The sequence below is a fragment of the Phycodurus eques genome, chromosome 4 (assembly GCF_024500275.1).
Source record: "Phycodurus eques isolate BA_2022a chromosome 4, UOR_Pequ_1.1, whole genome shotgun sequence".
NCBI lineage: Eukaryota > Metazoa > Chordata > Actinopteri > Syngnathiformes > Syngnathidae > Phycodurus > Phycodurus eques.
Genome location: NC_084528.1, coordinates 6,779,905 through 6,798,720, shown reverse-complemented (window position 1 = coordinate 6,798,720; position 18,816 = coordinate 6,779,905). Strand labels below are relative to the sequence as shown.

General features: G+C 40.4%; 1 protein-coding gene across 22 annotated transcripts in view; it reads left to right on the top strand.

Annotated features, from left to right (window-relative positions):
- Window positions 1–18,816, top strand: part of rims2a (regulating synaptic membrane exocytosis 2a) — a 163,669-nt gene that overhangs the window by 82,672 nt on the left and 62,181 nt on the right. For all 22 annotated transcript variants that reach the window (XM_061673766.1, XM_061673764.1, XM_061673773.1 and 19 more), the window contains one exon: window positions 7,495–8,444. In XM_061673766.1, the coding sequence (XP_061529750.1) occupies window positions 7,495–8,444 (950 nt within the window). The remainder of the gene's footprint in view (window positions 1–7,494; window positions 8,445–18,816) is intronic.

The following is an 18,816-nucleotide window of genomic DNA, read 5'->3' as shown; positions in this document are numbered from 1 at the left end:
AATGGTCATTGTACCGGACTATTGCTATATTAGTCATTCAAACTGCTCTAAGTGCTACAGGACCCTTTGCACAATTGTAAAAAAAAAACAAAAAGAAACAAAAAAAAAAAAATTGTACCAGCATTACCAGATAACTAGCAACCCTTTGTTCTTCAGTGACTGTTTTTGTCAATGTCTTTACGTCTCCAAAGTGTTCTCTGCCAATTGACTGTCCGTTGTCGTACTAGAGTGACTCCAACTACCGGAGACAAATTCCTTGTGTGTTTTGGACATACTTGGCAAAATAAAAATGATTCTGATTCTGATTCTCTTCCCTGGATAGTGAACCTGAGTTGTCTGGTGTGATCAACACTGCTCTTGTGTTTGTGTGGTGATTTGAGCTGAATTTCATTGCTCGATTCAACATTTCATGAATTATATGATGATATTATATCTTCTCAAAAGGTTCACATGGTTATCCTACAGTTTAATTATTGCATTGAAAGATACGCGAGTGAACATTAAAAATGTTGTACAACTCAGTTGAGAGCTGTGGCAGTGGTGAACTCCTAGGTTCAGTTCCTTAATTCGGCATTAGCAACTACTGTGTTAATAATAATACTTTGAAGAAAACTAGTGTCAGCAAAATTAAATGATCAAAAGTAAAGAGTTATCTTCGTAATGTATATTCGCTTCTTGATAGGGGTTGAACCAATTCGTCGACTAATCGACACATCGACTTTGCCACTGCGATTTTAGCTTGAGGTCGATTAATCACCAGTCACATGATTTGGACACAAGACACCTTGCTGAAATCAACAGGTGTTGGATTCACGTAGCAAACTAGCAGCAGTGCTTCAAGCATTTGGCAATATTTGACTCAAAATTAGACTGGTAAGGAAGGTCACCTGTTAAATATGAAAGTTCATTCTGAAATATAAGAAATGCACAATTGCTATCTACGCGTACTAACGCTAGCTGAAGATCAGCTTCACCACTGGCACACCCCATCCTGTTCACAGTAAAAGGACAAAATAGATTAGCATCTGCACACAAGGACGTCAGCCACGGTCGATAGATAACCTCTCTATTATCAAAATGAATGGTTAATGTGTCAAAGAAACCAGTCAACTGCCATCTCCTCGTATTTGCAGTCTGTTGCTGTCCCTCTTTCTGAGTGAGCATAGTGAGTGAGCACGGCATGCACACACAGGGACCTCCCCTGGCTTGAAAACTTGAAAAACATTTATAAGCTCTTGCAGAAATCTTTGGAACACAACTGACATTTTGCTAAAGTAAATACATTGTTGAAAACCATTGTCTCCTCTTTTTTTAAACTCCCTGCTATTCTTATATACTGTAGAAAGTAGTGATCCTGTTGTTGTGTTGGATTGATGAACAAATCAATTGTTGTCAGAGTTGTACAAAATCCAACTGTACTTTGAAAGTAGATGAATGTGACTCAATAAACAAGCTTGGGGAGTGCATTCAGTAGACAGAAAGCAGCAGCCTTGCAGGGAGGATAATGCCTATATCCGACTGCAGGCTCTAGCTTTAGCTCAGATATTGCCCCGATTAGCTATCACGGGCGGTTTCCCAGATCGAGCCCGACATATTTTGTCAGGAACGTCTTGTAGTGTGACATAATCCACGACCCTTTGGCCCTATGATAGCCCTATGATGCCAAAATGAAAAGTCTAGCATGTTTGATTTTGGGGATATCTATATTGTGTGACATATCAACGACAACTCTCCAACAGCGCACTTTGACGTCAACCAATAGGATTGCGTATTATGACTGGTGCATTGCCTCCCGTGCTTGTCGTTGTCAACATTTATTCATGCGCACAAACCAATGTATACTGAAGTTTTAGTAAATGTTCGACAGAAAGTCGGCATGCATACATCAAACGTTAGCGCTACCCCTAGCTTGCTGGGCTCCATAATGTTTTGTTGCCTGCTTGTGTGTCGTGTCGTAGTTAAAGCACATGAATATACCTCAAGCAATCCTTGAATGGATTGCCCAAAACATTCCAAACATTCCCGCAGCAATCCATTGTTTGACAACAATGTCACCATGGTAATGGTGGTATCCAGTTTTGTTGAAAGGTGGCACGTTTTCTGGTCACGCCTCCCGGGCAGTGATTTGGAAAGATAAAGCCCAGTGATTGTAAAAGACAGGCAACGGTGGAATCGGAATACATGTTGTATAGTGTTGCCACTGTCTGACCGAGGTACGGCGATGGCAATAGTGTGAAATTGTGGGATTGTAAAGGATCAAATTTGTGTTGTAGTCTGATCCAGGCATATGACTGGAGTTTTGACAGGGATCTTTTTTTTTTAAACATTGGCATTCTCAGCGAGTTGGTGAAAAATAACAATGACGCTATCGATCAGTCGCCTTCGACTCGACTATCATCACCTCAGCATCGATGACAAAAAAAAGTTCAACTCCTACTTCATGATAATAGTTGACACATACACCATTTAACACCTTTATCAAACTTTAACATCTCCCCTTAGAGCCTGATTTAGCTTGTAAAATCCCAAATAGCTGGCGCTAAATTGCACGTTTACTCACTAACAGATTACGTGCGCTGTGAGCTACAGGTTGTGAAAGTGGAGAGACCGCTGTATTTAAAAGATAGTTTCACGCTTTTGGGAGCTCCAATGGTTTTCACCATGGAATATTAGGGAGAGCACCACAAGCGCAAAACATAGTTTGAAGTGATGGAATTGAAATTGTTACTGGAAGAGGCAAACAAACATCAATTACAAATATAAACAAATGGATCCTTCTGATAATTTTGGAAAGCCACCAACCACATAAAAGCCATGTTTTGTTGAATTTAACTCATCCTCAGTGCATGACAATTGGATGTATATGCCCATCTTTGGGAAAGCTCACCTAAAAGACTGCTTTAGAAGATGCCTAAGTCTTGTAATATTTAATATTTAATATTTTATAAATTGTTTGCTTTGGAACGAAACAAAAAAGAATGTCTATGCCTGGTAGACTTGGGTGCCTGTCATGTAGGAGCGCCACGTTCCTAGTCCCTATATGTTGCCATTGTCCTTGTGTACCGATTAATGAAATCACATGGTCAATGTGGATGTCACAGCAGAGGATGGATTTATGTAATTAACTATAAATTTCATAGGATTTCATTTTCACTCTTTGAAATGCAGACTGCAAATATGCCTGTTGTCCGTCTGTTCAGATGATTCACTACTGGCCGATCTGCTGTACACAACCCACCTCATTCTCTGGCCTGTGTCTCAGCCTATGGTGACATCACATCTGCATCTTTCCTTATAAGGGGGTATGAATTTGAGGAAGAACATCACTGTGTGCGTTGTGATTCAATTGCTGCAGCAGTCAAACCTCAGTGCTGCATTTTGGGCATCCTGCTGCTTCATGCCTAAACCTCTCACAAACCATAGCCAGTGAATCAATTTTTAGCTGGCTCCTTTTGAAAGATTCTTACAAATGTACCTACAGTGTGATTGGACTCTGTTCTGATGCATGTGTCTCAGTAAATATCAACTGATAGCTGAGTAGTTGCTACTGTGCCATGCCATTGCTCTTTCGTACTTGCCAAAAGCTGGTTTAGTGCCCGTTAGTATCAACATCATGCATGCTGATGGACAGTGTTAGCCTGTTTGCTAGCTGCTGTTGAGATGTCTCTGTTTAGAAAATATGGACACACAAGGCTGAATGAGAGCAGAGAAACAATACGTTTGCCTTGATGTGTTTAAGATATGCAAAGCTAAAGTTGTTGAAGGTATTGTGCTTGTACGACAGCTGTGTGTCCTCTGGGTTTTCAAGATCACCTTATTGGGAAGGATTCAGGAAGCTACGAAGACTTGGTTGGCCCACAATGGAATAATTCCATTAAGGAGCAAATTAAACAAACAAAATGAAATATGTTGAATAAATCCTTCGTCATAAATACATATGGACATCTCAACATAAATACACATCTCAAGAGTCAGATCATCAGTCACACGCCATGTGCTACACACGCTCAGGTACCACTGTTTCTCAATCCAAAGTCTGTTCCATGGTTTTTATTCCAGCTGCTTTTTGACTTTGGATTTGTGAATGAATTTAGTTCACTTTTTTACCAGGAGCCATTCATGAATAATGTAACAAACCACTCATTTGTTCCTCCAGCTTCATCTGAGTAACGAGTGAGACTGCTTTTGGCATTGGATACTAAAGTGACATACTGTAAATGGCCTTTTGTTGTCTTAGTTTAAAGTAAAGTGACCCACTTCCAAAATAATTATAAGTGAAGCATCTGTTAATAAGTGACTCATCTTTTTTTATTATTATTATAATAACCCCTTTTTAGTATTAGTGTTACAATGAAGTCATTTAGTATTCGTGTATTAGTCATATACAGTACTGTATTTCTGCCACTCCTGCTCGTCTCCATTCATCCATTTTCTATATTGCTTATCCTGTTCAGGTTCACAAGTGAGCTCATCATAACTAGGCTCGGGCGAAAGGCAGACTACACCCTGGACTGGTCGCCAGTCAATCGCAGATTACATGTAGAGACAGACAATACATTCATTCAAGTCAGAGATTTAACCACTGTATCACCAGATTATTTCTTTATAAAAACGTATATTTTTGTTCTGTATATTGTAGCACTATGCTGGCCATGAGGACACTCGGTATTTGAATACTAAATTAAAGTCACATTATTGATTTGTTTTTCCCACCAAATTCAATTCCACAGAGAAAATACAATTAATCAATATCCATCTGTCTTATGAGCTACTTTTCCGCAAAAGTCGAAACAGAAAAAGGTCCGACATTAACAGTGGCGCGGGGCCACTACGCCGCTGTCTCGGGCCACCACCTACATACAGACACTGGCCCGATCGGGCCTCCGAAAATGGCCCAAAATGGCCCACTGGCCCCTTCATGTTTTCTTTAAAGAATTGTACCCATCTTACAAATTCTGCCTGCATAATCAAACATATGAGCAGAACTGTATGTTTTCTCATTTACTAAATGAAAGTTGGCCTGTGAATTTTCAAAATAAGAGCAAATAAGAGTAAATAAAAATAAAGTATTACGTGTTCAAATAAAGTACTTAACTGTAGAATAATTCTTTGAAAAAAAAACAACAAAATACAGATAATACTTCATGTTTTGATAATAAGGGTCGAAGCAAACTTATGCATTGTAAAAATCCATTCTACATAGGGAGAAGGGTTTTCCAGAATGTAGAGATCAACTTTGGGGATGCGTATTATACATGAGAAATTACAGTATGTGTAATCACTAACATACAAAATAATAATTAAAGGTAAATCAAAATCATAAAACAAATACTCATCATACACACGCGCGCACTGCACCCCTAAGATGAGCCAATATTTCATAATATGCATGTAGTATACATATATATTAATACATAATCATAGATCACTTTACAGTTGAGACTGTGAATTCCAGAATGCACATATCTGAAAACAATGAGTCCCAGCCCTGGAACAATGAGTCCCTGCAACTTATGAACACTATGATCATGGCATACAGATACAATAATTCTCCGCTATGATGGTTGTTGGATTTTTATTTGTACAATTTGTGTAATATTTTTGTGTTGGGGCGGCACAGTGGTACGACTGGTTAACACATCTGCCTTATAGTTTCTGAGGACCGGGGTTCAAATCCCGCCCCCGCCTGTGTGGAGTTTGCATGTTCTCCCTGTGCCTGCATGGGTTTTCTCCGGGTACCCCAGTTTCCTCCCATCTCCCAAAAATAATCTTAATTGAAAAATCTTAATTGAAGACTCTAAATTGCCCGTAGGTCTGAATGTGAATGCGAATGGTTGTTTTGCTATCTGTGCCCTGCGATTGGCTGGCGACCAGTCCAGGGTGTATCCTGCCTCTCGCCTGGAGTCAGCTGGGATAGGCTCTAGCACGCCCGCGACCCTAGTGAGGATAAGCGATATGGAGAATGGATGGATGGATTTTTGTGTTATCCATTGCTCTTGCTCTCTGTCAATGTATTATGTTCCATCCTGCCATGATAGCATTTTTTTAGGACAATATAGTTGCCCAAAAACTATCATGATAAACGATAGTATCGTTGTTTTATTTTTTTATGCCACTGATATCATGATATTACAGAGCATAATAATTCAGGTACATTCTTTTAAGAACAATTAACTTTGAGTTAAAAATATTTAAATATTTAAAAAAAATCAGGGCGGCACGGTGGCCGACTGGTTAGAGCGTCAGCCTCACAGTTCTGAGGACCCGGGTTCAATCCCCGGCCCCGCCTGTGTGGAGTTTGCATGTTCTCCCCGTGCCTGCGTGGGTTTTCTCCGGGCACTCCGGTTTCCTCCCACATCCCAAAAACATGCATGAATTGGAGACTCTAAATTGCCCGTAGGCATGACTGTGAGTGCGAATGGTTGTTTGTTCCTATGTGCCCTGCGATTGGCTGGCAACCAGTTCAGGGTGTACCCTGCCTCCTGCCCGATGACAGCTGGGATAGGCTCCAGCACGCCCGCGACCCTAGTGAGGAGAAGCGGCTCAGAAAATGGATGGATGGATAAAAAAAATCAGACTCAGCCTCTGTTCTCAAAAATTGTACTTAATCAAATATTAAACATTTGTCACATAGAATCAGACTTATTAACCCACAAAACAGGCCCCAAAAAAATTCTTAAAGCCTGCCAAATTTGAATGAACAATGTAGGCACTCAAAAGCATTTGGGATTTCTTACTGTTTTAAATCACATGCCATACATGTTAATATTACTATCATTTTTTTGAGTCTTTATTTTTATTTCTTGTATGAATGTTGTCGTGTTACATACTGTATACGTACTGTATAAGTTCTGCTGCCTGTATAATTTCTGCTGTCTCTTGGCTTTTGAAAAATAAATTAAACTCTCAATAGGCTTTTACCTGGTTCAATAAATGATAAATAAAATGTTAACTAAGGTCCACGCTCAAGCTGCTGGACTATGCGATCTGCACCTGTCAAATGACGCTGAAAATTAGTTTGCTGAAGTCAACTACTGCTTGAATATTGATAACGTGTGCCGCTGTGGTAATGGTTTATAAACAGTTAACTTACCCATTTTAGTGTTTATCTATCTATGCGTGTGTGTGTGTGTGTGTGTGTGTGTGTGTGTGTGTAGATCAATCGGTGTTACGGACGTAACAAGTCAGCGTTCAGTGATTTCCGTAACAAAATACGGACATTCCGTAATATTTGACAGCTCTGAAGCACCTTGTCAACAGAGTCATTCTATGAAATAAAAACAATTTCAAAAAAAAACTCTCGGTAGTTTGTATTGAAAGCCAACACTTCAAAAACTGATGTAGATTGTCACGTTTGGACAAAAATATTTTTTTTTTCCAAAAGTATTTTAGAACAAATAAGATTAAAAGAAAACTATTAAAAAAAAAAAAAGAAACTATTAAAATAAACTACATTTATTATTTGAATATAAATTCTTCTCTTGTGATCCACAGGAAACGAAGTCCATCTGCATCCAGGGATCCAAACCAAAAATACGACCAAAGGGAGGGGGGTGACCATTCACATTATGCCCCGACAGACGGAAGCATGCCCAGATCACCGTCTGACTATGGGGATGGGGACCCTCGGCGGGCTCCGCGGGGCCCACATTTGTATCCAGACGTAAATGCAGCATGGATTGGCTACAGAGACCGACAGGGTCCTGGACGCTGGCACTCCCAGGAATACCCTCTGGACCAGGAGCTAGATGGGCCACACAATGAATATGAGCTCCAGAGACAGCGACAGGAGGAGTTCCAGACACGCTATCGCAGCGACCCCAACCTGGCACGCTATCCTGTTAAGCCGCAGCCCTACGAAGAGCAGATGAGAATGCATGCGGAGGTGGGCCGCCTCAGGCATGAGCGACGTCATAGCGATGTCTCGCTAGCTTACACCGAGCAGGACGAACCGGCTCCCATCCGGCTGTCACGTCAACATCTCACTGAGCGCCGTCCGCCTATGGTGGGACAGCGATCTTACTCTGTTGACCGCTCCACCGCAGGGCCCATGGGTCCTGGCCTTGGAGGCCACAGAACATCAAACCACAGCCCCCCAACACCCCACCGCAGCCCTGTGCTGGGTGACCGACCTGGGGATCTGCAGAGAGGTGACATGGGCGGAGGAGGGGAATCTATGAGGAGACAACAGCATCACTTGGACCCCAACTCAGCTGTCCGCAAGACCAAGAGGGAGAAGATGGAAAGCATGTTGAGGAATGACTCTCTGAGCTCTGATCAATCAGAGTCGGTGCGTCCTCCACCACCCAAGCCCCACAAAACCAAAAAGGGAGGGAAGATGCGGCAGGTGTCACTGAGCAGCTCAGAGGAGGAGCTGGCAACTACGCCGGAGTACACCAGCTGTGAGGATGTCGAGATAGAGAGTGAGTCAGTCAGTGAGAAAGGTACGCACACACACCTTTAGCGTCACTCTCTCCATATTTACGATGTATTTTTCCCCCTTTTCCCCTGTTCAACCTCAATTCTAATTCTATTAATATCATGTTTTTTTTTTCAGAGAAGGCAGATTTGGTTACTGTTGTTTCATGTTTATATTGATTGATTGTGTATATGTAGCTTTAGCTGTCAGGTATAACCTTCAGTCTACTATGTGCTTTCTCTTTATGCTCCACCTTTACTCTTGTATGTCTTGTATGTTTATGGCTCATTGTTTTCCTTTTTACAAAAAACAAAAACAAACTATTTGATTTTCTTTATAGAATGATTTTGCATAACAGTATATTTGCATTAATATGCGTTTTATAGGCGGCACGGTGGCCGACTGGTTAGAGCGTCAGCCTCACATTTCTGAGGACCCGGGTTCAATACCCGGTCCCGCCTGTGTGGAGTTTGCATGTTCTCCCCGTGCCTGCGTGGGGTTTCTCCGGGCACTCCGGTTTCCTCCCACATCCCCAAAACATGCATTGATTGGAGACTCCAAAAAATGACCGTAGGTGTGACTGTGACTGTGAGTGTGAATTGTTTGTTTGTATGTGCCCTGCGATTGGCTGGCAACCAGTTCAAGGTGTACCCCGCCTCCTGCCCGATGACAGCTGGGATAGGCTCCAGCACGCCCGCGACCCTCGTGAGGAGAAGCGGCTCAGAAAATGGATGGATGGATGCGTTTTATACTGAAGATTCTATCACTATAGCAACTTGCCATGAACACTTAAGATGGAAAACAGTGAGTCTGTGTGTGCGTGTGTGTGTGTGTGTGTGTGTGTGTGTGTGTGGGCGCGTGCGTGCGTGTGTGTCTTCAGCCAAGAATCATCATATCAAAGTTATATCGCTATGTTTGTGTTTTGATTAACACGGAAACTTTGCTTCAACCAAGGATATGCGATGGTAACATGTAACGAGCTAGCCTTTAAAAAGTGGGAGGCATAAACAAGAACTGTCTGACACCGTTTACCTGATTTGGATGTAAATAGCCTCAATTTGAAGGTGAAAGTCTGCAGCAAGCACATCTTGTTTCTTTCATTTCAAATCCGTTGCGGTGCTGTTTTATCCGAAATGATGACAATTGTGTTCATGTCCCAATTTTTATGGACCTGACTGGAAGCACAAATCAATGCTGCTAGTAACATAAAGATGAAATTTATAGAGAGAACTTTAAAATAAAATGTATGAATACTGAAATCTTGACTAATTTAGTCACAAATGCACTTTACTCTGAGAAATCTGGGCTTGTTTAGTTGAATACAAAGCCAACCTATTACAACCCCAATTTCAATGAAGTTGGGACGTTATGTGAAACAAAAACAGAATACAATGATTTTCAAATCATGTTAAACCTATATTTAATTGAATACACTACAAAGACAAGATACTTAATTTACAAGATATTTAATGTTCAAACTGATAAACTTTATTGTTTTTAGCACATAATCATAATCACTGTGAATTTTATGGCTGCAACACGTTCCAAAAAGCTGGGACAGGTGGCAAAAAAGACTGAGAAAGTTGAGGAATGCTCATCAAACACCTGTTCGGGACATCCCACAGGTGAACAGGCTAATTGGGAACAGGTGGGTGCCATGATTGGGTATAAAAGGAGCTTCCCTGAATTGCTCAGTCATTCACAAGCAAAAATGGGGCGAGGTTCACCTCTTTGTGAACAAGTGCGTGTGAAAATAGTCGAACAGTTTAAGGACAATGTTCCTCAATGAACAATTGCAAGGAATTTAGGGATTTCATTATCTACGGTCCATAATATCATCAAAAGGTTCAGAGAATCTGGAGAAATCACTCTATGTAAGCGGCAAGGCCGAAAACCAACATGGAATGCCCGTGACCTTCGATCCCTCAGACGGCACTGCATCAAAAAGCGACAACAATGTGTAAAGGATATCACCACATGTGCTCAGGAACACTTCATAAAAACATTGTCAGTAAATATAGTTCAGCGCTACATCCGTAAGTGCAACTTGAAACTCTACTATGCAAAGCAAAAGCCATTTATCAACAACACCCAGAAACGACGCCGGCTTCTCTGGGCCCGAGCTCATCTACGACGGACTGATGCAAAGTGGAAAAGTGTTCTGATTGTTTTTGGAAATTTTGGACGTCGTGTCCTCCGGGCCAAAGAGGAAAAGAACCATCCGGACTGTTATGGACGCAAAGGTCAAAAGCCAGCATCTGTGATGGTATGGGGCTGTGTTTGTGCCAATGGCATGGGTAACTTACACATCTGTGAAGGCACCATAAATGCTGAAAGGTACATACAGGTTTTGGAAACATATGCTGCCATCCAAGCAACGTCTTTTTCATGGCCGCCCCTGCTTATTTCAGCAAGACAATGCCAAACCACATTCTGGACGTTTTACAACAGCGTGGCTTCGTAGTAAAAGAGTGCAGGTACTAGACTGGCCTGCCTGCAGTCCAGACCTGTCTCCCATTGAAAATGTGTGGCGCATTATGAAGTGTAAAATACGACAACAGAGACCCCAGACTGTTGAACAGCTGAAGCTGTACATCAAGCAAGAATGGGAAAGAATTCCACCTACAAAGCTTCAACAATTAGTGTCCTCAGTTTCCAAATGTTTGTTGAATGTTGTTAAAAGAAAAGGTGATGTAACACAGTGCTAAAGATGACCTTGTTCCAGCTTTTTTGGAACGTGTTGCAGCCATAAAATTCCAAGTTAATGATTATTTGCTAAAAACAATGAAGTTTATCAGTTTGATCATTAAATATCTTGTCTTTGTAGTGTATACAATTAAATATAGGTCGAACATGCTTTACAAATCATTGTATTCTGTTTTTATTTATGTTTAACACAATGTCCCAACTTCATTGGAATTGGGGTTGTATGTTATATGAAGAGCAAGTGGTTACACAGCTTTTTTGTACCTTTTGCCATCCAATTCAAGAGCATTGATTGTCCTGCCTCTAACTAAACGCTGCTGGCATAGATAGACGAACAGATATATTTATGATTAATAAAATTAATATAAAATATTCAAGACATAATAATTATGATATCTTAATTTAAGATAGATATGTTAAGAATCAACGTATACCGTCACCACAAAACTGAGATACGAACTGAACCCCGGATTTTGTGAACCTATCCACTCCCCCACCCCACGGAAAAATAAATAAATAAATAAATAATAATAATAATAAATAAATAAAAATTAAAAAAAAGTTCAAAAAAATAAAAAAAAGTTCACCACCAGCACGCTCTCCATCACTTTGACAGCTCAATAAAAAAAATGTGTGAACTATTAATTGGATCAATAATTATTGATGCTGGTTTTACTATAACTCAAGCAGTGCAGAAAAGAGGCATGTGTGAAACTGTGGACAGTATGTTACCAAGGTGATAGAGTCGCAGAAAGTGACATATAGGCCCATCCATCCATTTTCTTTACCGCTTATCCTCACTAGTGTCGCGGGCTGCTGGAACCTATCCCAGCTATCTCCGGGCAGGAGGCAGGGTACACGCTAAACTGGTCCCCAGCCAATCGCAGGGCACATACAAACAAACAACCATTCACACTCACACCTACGGGCAGTTTTAGAGTCTCCAATTAATGCATGTTTTTGGGATGTGGGAGGAAACCGGAGTGCCCGGAGAAAACCCACGCAGGCACGGGGAGAACATGCAAACTCCACACAGACGGGGCCGGAGATTGAACCCGGGTCCTCAGAACTGTGAGGCTGACGCTCTAACCAGTCGTCCACCGTGCCGCCTCGTAAATCTTGTATTAATTATGAAACCCGGCTACAATTATCTAATTAGTTTACGGATGTTAATGTTAAATGTATTAAGTGACGGAGCGATGTTAAGGATTATTTCACAACACAGAATGAACTCACTTCAAATTCAGAAATGGCCAATAAAAACTGAAAAATGTTGTACTTAATATTTTCTGGAGGATGCATTTGGGATCAGCCTTTGAAGTTGGTAATAGTGAAAAATGAAGTGAAACAAACAATGATTATAGTCAATTCTTTTCCAGAATGAGTGCTTAAAGAGGAGGATGCTATTCATGTGGCACAGCTTGAAGCAGGCATCAGGTGCAAGTGGAGATGGGCCTGGTTAAAATTGGAGGCCAGAACAAAAAAGAAAAGAAATTAGGCAAATTTAATTTTAATCTTAAATTTGTACATCAACATGTACTTGAGCGCTGTAAATAATTTTTTTTCTGCGTGAAGAATTTTTTTTTTTTTTTTTTTTTGCCTTATTGTACTCTTCAGAGTCTTCCAGATTGCTTAATTTATATTAAAATAAAATAAAAAGATTATTTGATGGGGCTTGGCGGATCCCCCCAGAACCCTCCTAAAAATTTTTTTTTTTTTTTGGTCACCTTTTTCGTGCCTTTGGTTTTTGCACGTCTGGTATTTTAGTACTCATACACAGATTATTTTACACTTGAGGCTATTTGAGTCACAAGATGCACAAGTCTTGAAACAGTGAGTCCCAGCCCTGGAACAATGAATCCTTGCAATTGATTGTCATGGAATATAATTACAGTAATCCTCCGCTAGATGGCGGTTGTTGCTTCGTGGTCCCGCTACATTGCAGATTTCTATTTGTACAATTTGTACAGTATTTTTGGATTATCCGTTGGTGTTGCGCTCTCTCTCAATATTTTATGTTTCATCCTGCTATGATAGCAAATTGTTTTGGGACGATATATTTTTCCAAAAACTATCACGATAAACGATAGTATCGTTGAAGGTTTTTGTAATGTCACTGATATAATGATAATACAGAACATAATAATTCAAGTACATCCTTTTTAAGCGCAATTAACCTTCAATTCTAAAGAACATTGGTATTGAATGTAGAAGAATAAACACAATATCTTAGATAAATAAAACATAAGTAAATAAATCAGGCTCTGTTCACAAAAACTGTACTTAAAAAATATTAAACATTTGGCACATAGGTATAGAGTCATTAACCCACTAAAGAGGCCCAAAGAATGTCTTGCCTGCCAAATTTGAATGAATAAAAAAAACAACTTTTATATAGTCGAAAGCATTTGGGCTTTGTCACGGTTTTTAAATCAGATGCCATACATTTTAATATTACTGTTATTTTTCAGTCTTTATTTTTATTTGTTGTATAAATGTTGCGTGTTATGTCCTGTGTAATTTCTAATGTATTGAAACTACTCAAAATGTGGATTGGCCCAACTCCTCATTTGAGTCACAGGACGGACAGCTAATAATGTTAGGAAATACATGAAGTACAACCGTTTGACAGTTATGCAAATTCAATGTTATGCAAATTCAATGTTAACACTTGTATGGTGCGTTGATAAATGTTTTACCCTGGGTACGTAACTGGCCCATAAAAGCTTTATCATGGTGTGGGGGATTCCTCTGTTTGAGCGTATTGATGGTAAACAATACACTTACATAGTTATAGTGTGTCTAAAATGTAGGCTAATGCAACCAAATGGGCAACAAGCTTGCTTGTCACAAAATAATTCACACTCATTAAACTTTCTATTTGAAGTTAAGTCGTTTGAGTGCGTCACAATCGTGTCTGACGTTACCTCGACTTGTTGACGACACCGTTCGGCTCGGCGGCTTTGCAGACTAATGTAGAAGCACAGTGTCTTTCAGCTTGCTCTCAGGGTCGGTGGTCCGTGTCACATCTTTTTCCACACCAGCTTGGTGCAACGGGCCAATAGAATCAAGGCAGATTGTCTCTGTGTGTCACGCACACCTCTGTGAACACCTGCCACATGACCGATATATTTCGTCTTCATCTTGCTTTGTTCTATTAACTGTTCTTCTCACTGCGAAACACAGCTGGTGATATATTATTGATGTGAGGCTTTCCAGGTAGCCCCTCAACACAAGTAGGGAGGAAGTCAGGCTGTTTTCGGGTCAGGGTTTGTGTTGATTCTGTTTGCATGTGTCTGCCACTTCCACATGCCAGTCTGTATAGGATTTGAACTGAATTAGACTGTTTTAGAAACCAATTTTTCTTAGCCAGTTTACATGGATTTATTTCATTTTTATAATTGACTGTTCTACTTTCTGATGACAATTACAGCTGTTGCAAATGTATGCTTTCAGCGGGTTTGGTGATTGACCCAAATAAATAGTGAACTGACCCACTGAATCATTTTGCTAACAAATTAATATGCATTAACATTATTTAAATTCAGAATAATGTGTAATTATGTAACAACACTAATAGATAAAAAATTGTAAAGGTGACAGGAAAGCCAGCCATAGATACACCTGTTTTTAAGTTGTCCCCAGAATGATATTGACCATGATTATCATTCACTGTTAAGCTCAAAAAGTTGACCTCGACTGTTCTCTTCTGTTCTGTGGCCAAAGCAAAACTAAAACAATCGACCTGCGTGCACCTAAGGCCAGATCGGCAAAGAGACAGAAAAGAGGGCGCAAAGCACCTTTTGGCCGTATGTGTTCTGTCAGCATCTCAGGGTTTGTGTACTCAGCTTGCCTGGGTGAGGAGATGAGATGTAATAGCAGGCTAGGCAGGGTGCTTTTTATACTCTCAAACCTTCATAACCCCAAGGGTACCCCTGGAGGGAGGAGGGTTGGATGGAATGAGAAGAAGGGGAGTTAGGAGGCAAGAGGGTGTGCCAGCTGTAATGGGTCTGGCTTGTGCCTATGAGAGAAGGTTACTGATTTCCGGCTATGAACCTCTCCCTGTGTTTTACTCTCTATTGATTCCCCTGACATGCAGTCTCATAATCGTGCCGAACAGACAGAAAAGGGGACTGGATGACTAACTACAGCAGTGAGGTGAGCGTTGTACACTGAGAGCCAAACATTCATGATTCATCGCTGTGGAAATCTGTTTTTCCAACCCTGTGGAGCTATTAGACAACTTGAAAGTATTTTATTCAACTAGTTGCTGATAGTGTCGTGTTTCATTTGCTTGACGTCTGTGCAGTCAGCGGGGGTTCATGTGCCACTCAGTGACGGTTGAATGTAAGTGTGAATGGTGGCCTGTCTATATGAGTGAATGGCAATCAATCCAGGGTGAAGTCCACCTTGCGCTGTAAGTCAGTTGGGTTGGGCTCCAGCTCACTTCGAGCGAGCCTGTGCAGTTTAATGGGAGTAACTCTGAGATAGTTACTCATCTTAATTAACTCTTAATGAGAAAAATTCATTACAGAGTATTTTAATAGCTAAACTATGTGATCTCTTGCAAACACATACCCTTTCCCAAAAAAATTGATATCATGGAAAAGTTTTATTTCCATAATTCCATTCAAAAAGTTAAACTTTAAAATTACAGATTCAGGGCCCACAATTTAAACAATTTCAACTATTTATTTGTTTTACTTTTACATCATTTGGGCTTCCAGCTCATAAAACCAACGGTATCAGGAATTTAAAAAATTAGAATACTGTGAAGAACTCAGCATTTACTCCTCAGTTTTTGGAGAGAAAAAAGAAAGAAATTAGGGTCACATTAAATCAATCAAAATATGGTACTTTCAAAACGATGTTAATCTTCACTACTTGGTTGGGAATCCCTTTGCTTTAATCGCTGCCTCGATGCACCATGGCATTGAGGCAACCAGCCTGTGGCATTGCCTGGGAGTTATGGAAGCCCAGATTTCCTTCATACTTTCTGTCAGTTCTTCTTTGTTTTTGGGTCTGCTGCCCCTCATTTTCCTCTTAATAATACCCCATAGATTCTCAATGGGGTTTAGATCCGGCGAGTTGGCTAGCCAGTCAAGCACTGTGATGGCACGGGCATCAAACCAGGTTTTGGTGCTTCTGGCGGTATGGTTAGGGGCCAGGTCCTGCTGGAAGAGGAAATCTGCATCTCCATACATCCTCAGCAGAAGGAATCATGAAGTCCTCTAAAACAGTCTGATAGACTGTTGCGGTGACCTTAGATTTAAGAAAGCAGAGTTTACCGACACCTGCACTGGACATTGCACCCCAAATCATGACTGACTTTGGATATTTCACACTGGAGCTGAAGCAGCTTGGGTTCTGTTCTTCACCCGTCTTCCTTCAAACCCTTGGACGTTGATTCCCGAATGAAAGGCTCACTTACTTTAAAATAAATCAATAAATAAACTTTTCCTTTATATTCTATTTTTTTGGAAAGGGTCTATATGTCGCCGGCACAGTGAACGACTGGTTAGCACATCTGCCTCACAGTTCTGGGTACAGGGGTTCAAATCCCAGCCCCGCCTGTGTGGAGTTTGCATGTTCTCCCCGTCCCTGCATGGGTTTTCTCCGGGCTCTCTGGTTTCCTCCCACATCCCCAAAACATGCGTGGTAGGTTGATTGAAACTGCCCGTAGGAGTGAATGTGTGTGCGAATGGTTGTTTGTTTCTATGTGCCCTGCGATTGGCTGGGGACCAGTTTAGGGTGTACCCTGCCTCCTGCCCGGAGATAGCTGGGATAGGCTCCAGCAGCCCGCGACACTAGTGAGGATAAGCGGTAAAGAAAATGGATGGATGGGCCTATATGTCACTTTCTGCGACTCTATCACCTTGGTAACATACTGTCCACAGTTTCACACATGCCTCTTTTCTGCACTGCTTGAGTTATAGTAAAACCAGCATCAATAATTATTGATCCAATTAATAGTTTACACAGTTTTTTTATTGAGCTGTCAAAGTGATGGAGAGAGTGCTGGTGGTGAACTCCACCACTGCCTGCATGCTGCCTCCATCCTGAATCATCACTTTGTGGGGCCTAGGAGTCAAGGCGAACAGGCAGGGCTGGGCATAGACTTCTGATGCTCACAATTCACTAGCGTGATGAGTTTCCTCCTGCCTTAAAAACCACACAGTGCCTTGTTGGGGATAAGTGCCCAATTGTGAAGTGCCATTGTTAATATAGCTTGAGAGCTCAGAAAAGGAATACTGCATGCTGACACCTGTGCCCACTCGTTTTAACAAATGTGGAGGATGGCCTTGGAAAACCGGTATACTGTGAGGTATACTGTATAGATATCGTACACTGTACATACACCAACAAGAATTAAATATTAAAAATCATATTATTGCCTAATGAGGATAAGTGGTAAAGGAAATGGATAGATGGATGAGTATATCTCTTCTTTGTAATTATAACAGTTTCAACTGTTCTGTAAAGACTTAAGTTTTTGGAGAGTTTGTAGGATTTTCTTTGGTCTGTTCATCCAGAAGAACTTGTAAGATTTAGCCGTCATCCATTTTTTATACCGCTTAGCCTGTTCACATTGAGGAAAAAAAATAACTTAAATGATTTTAGCAAATTGCTGCAATACTTTCCATACCCACTGTATGTATGTATGTTTGTATTTATTTATTTTTATTTTTGTATTATATGTTGCAATATACTGTGTATTCTTTTATTAGGTTTTTGATTTCTTTTCGGTTGAGCCTACGGGGGTATCTGCATAATATTTATGATATATTAGATATAGATATAGATAAATATAGATATTTATATAAAACAACTGTTCAATGTCTTTGTAACTGGAAAACCTGAATATAAAGTTGTTTAAAAAAAAATTGGCCCTAGGCAAGTGATTTGTTAAATAGAGTTTGTCTACCATGCTGAAATGCTCTCTAGTGTTTATGCTGCTGACACTAAAGCAGCTGGGGAGGATAATCACTGTTGTCAGCTGTTGTTAGAGGGTCACCGGGGCTAAAGCCTGTCAAGGGACACTCATAGTGTTTTATCAAAATGCATAATTTGTTTTCACACTAACATCTGATGGTTATATTGATGGTGGTAATGATTATGATAATGATGCTTTGTTACAACTCTGGGGAAGACAAACATGTCTCATAACAATTAGCTTTTATGGTTCTTTGATCTGAGCGTGTGTTTTCCTTATGTTGGTCAGTACCTTTTTTGTTATAACCACAACTGCCATTTTGCTTTTTCCATAGGGATCATATATGGTTCTGAGAATTTGTGGAATACCGTAATTTCACGTGTATAATGCGCACCCATGTATTATACGCACCCCCCAAAGTTGACCTCAAAATTCTGGAAAACCCTTCAACCTATGTATAATGCGTTTTTACAATGCATGATTTTGCTTCTACCCATATGATCAAAACATGAAGGTTTATCTGTATTTTATTAGTTTTTTCAACTAAGTATTCTGAAGTTAAGCACTTTGTTTGAACACGGAATTCTCTTTTATTTACTTGCTCTTATTTTGAAAATCACAGCCCTACTTTTATTTAGTAAATTAGAAAACACGCAGTTGTGCTTATATGTTTGATTACCCAGGCATAATTTGTAAGATGGGTACAATTCTTGAAATAAAACATGAAGGGCCATGTGAAACACATTTCATTTTATTT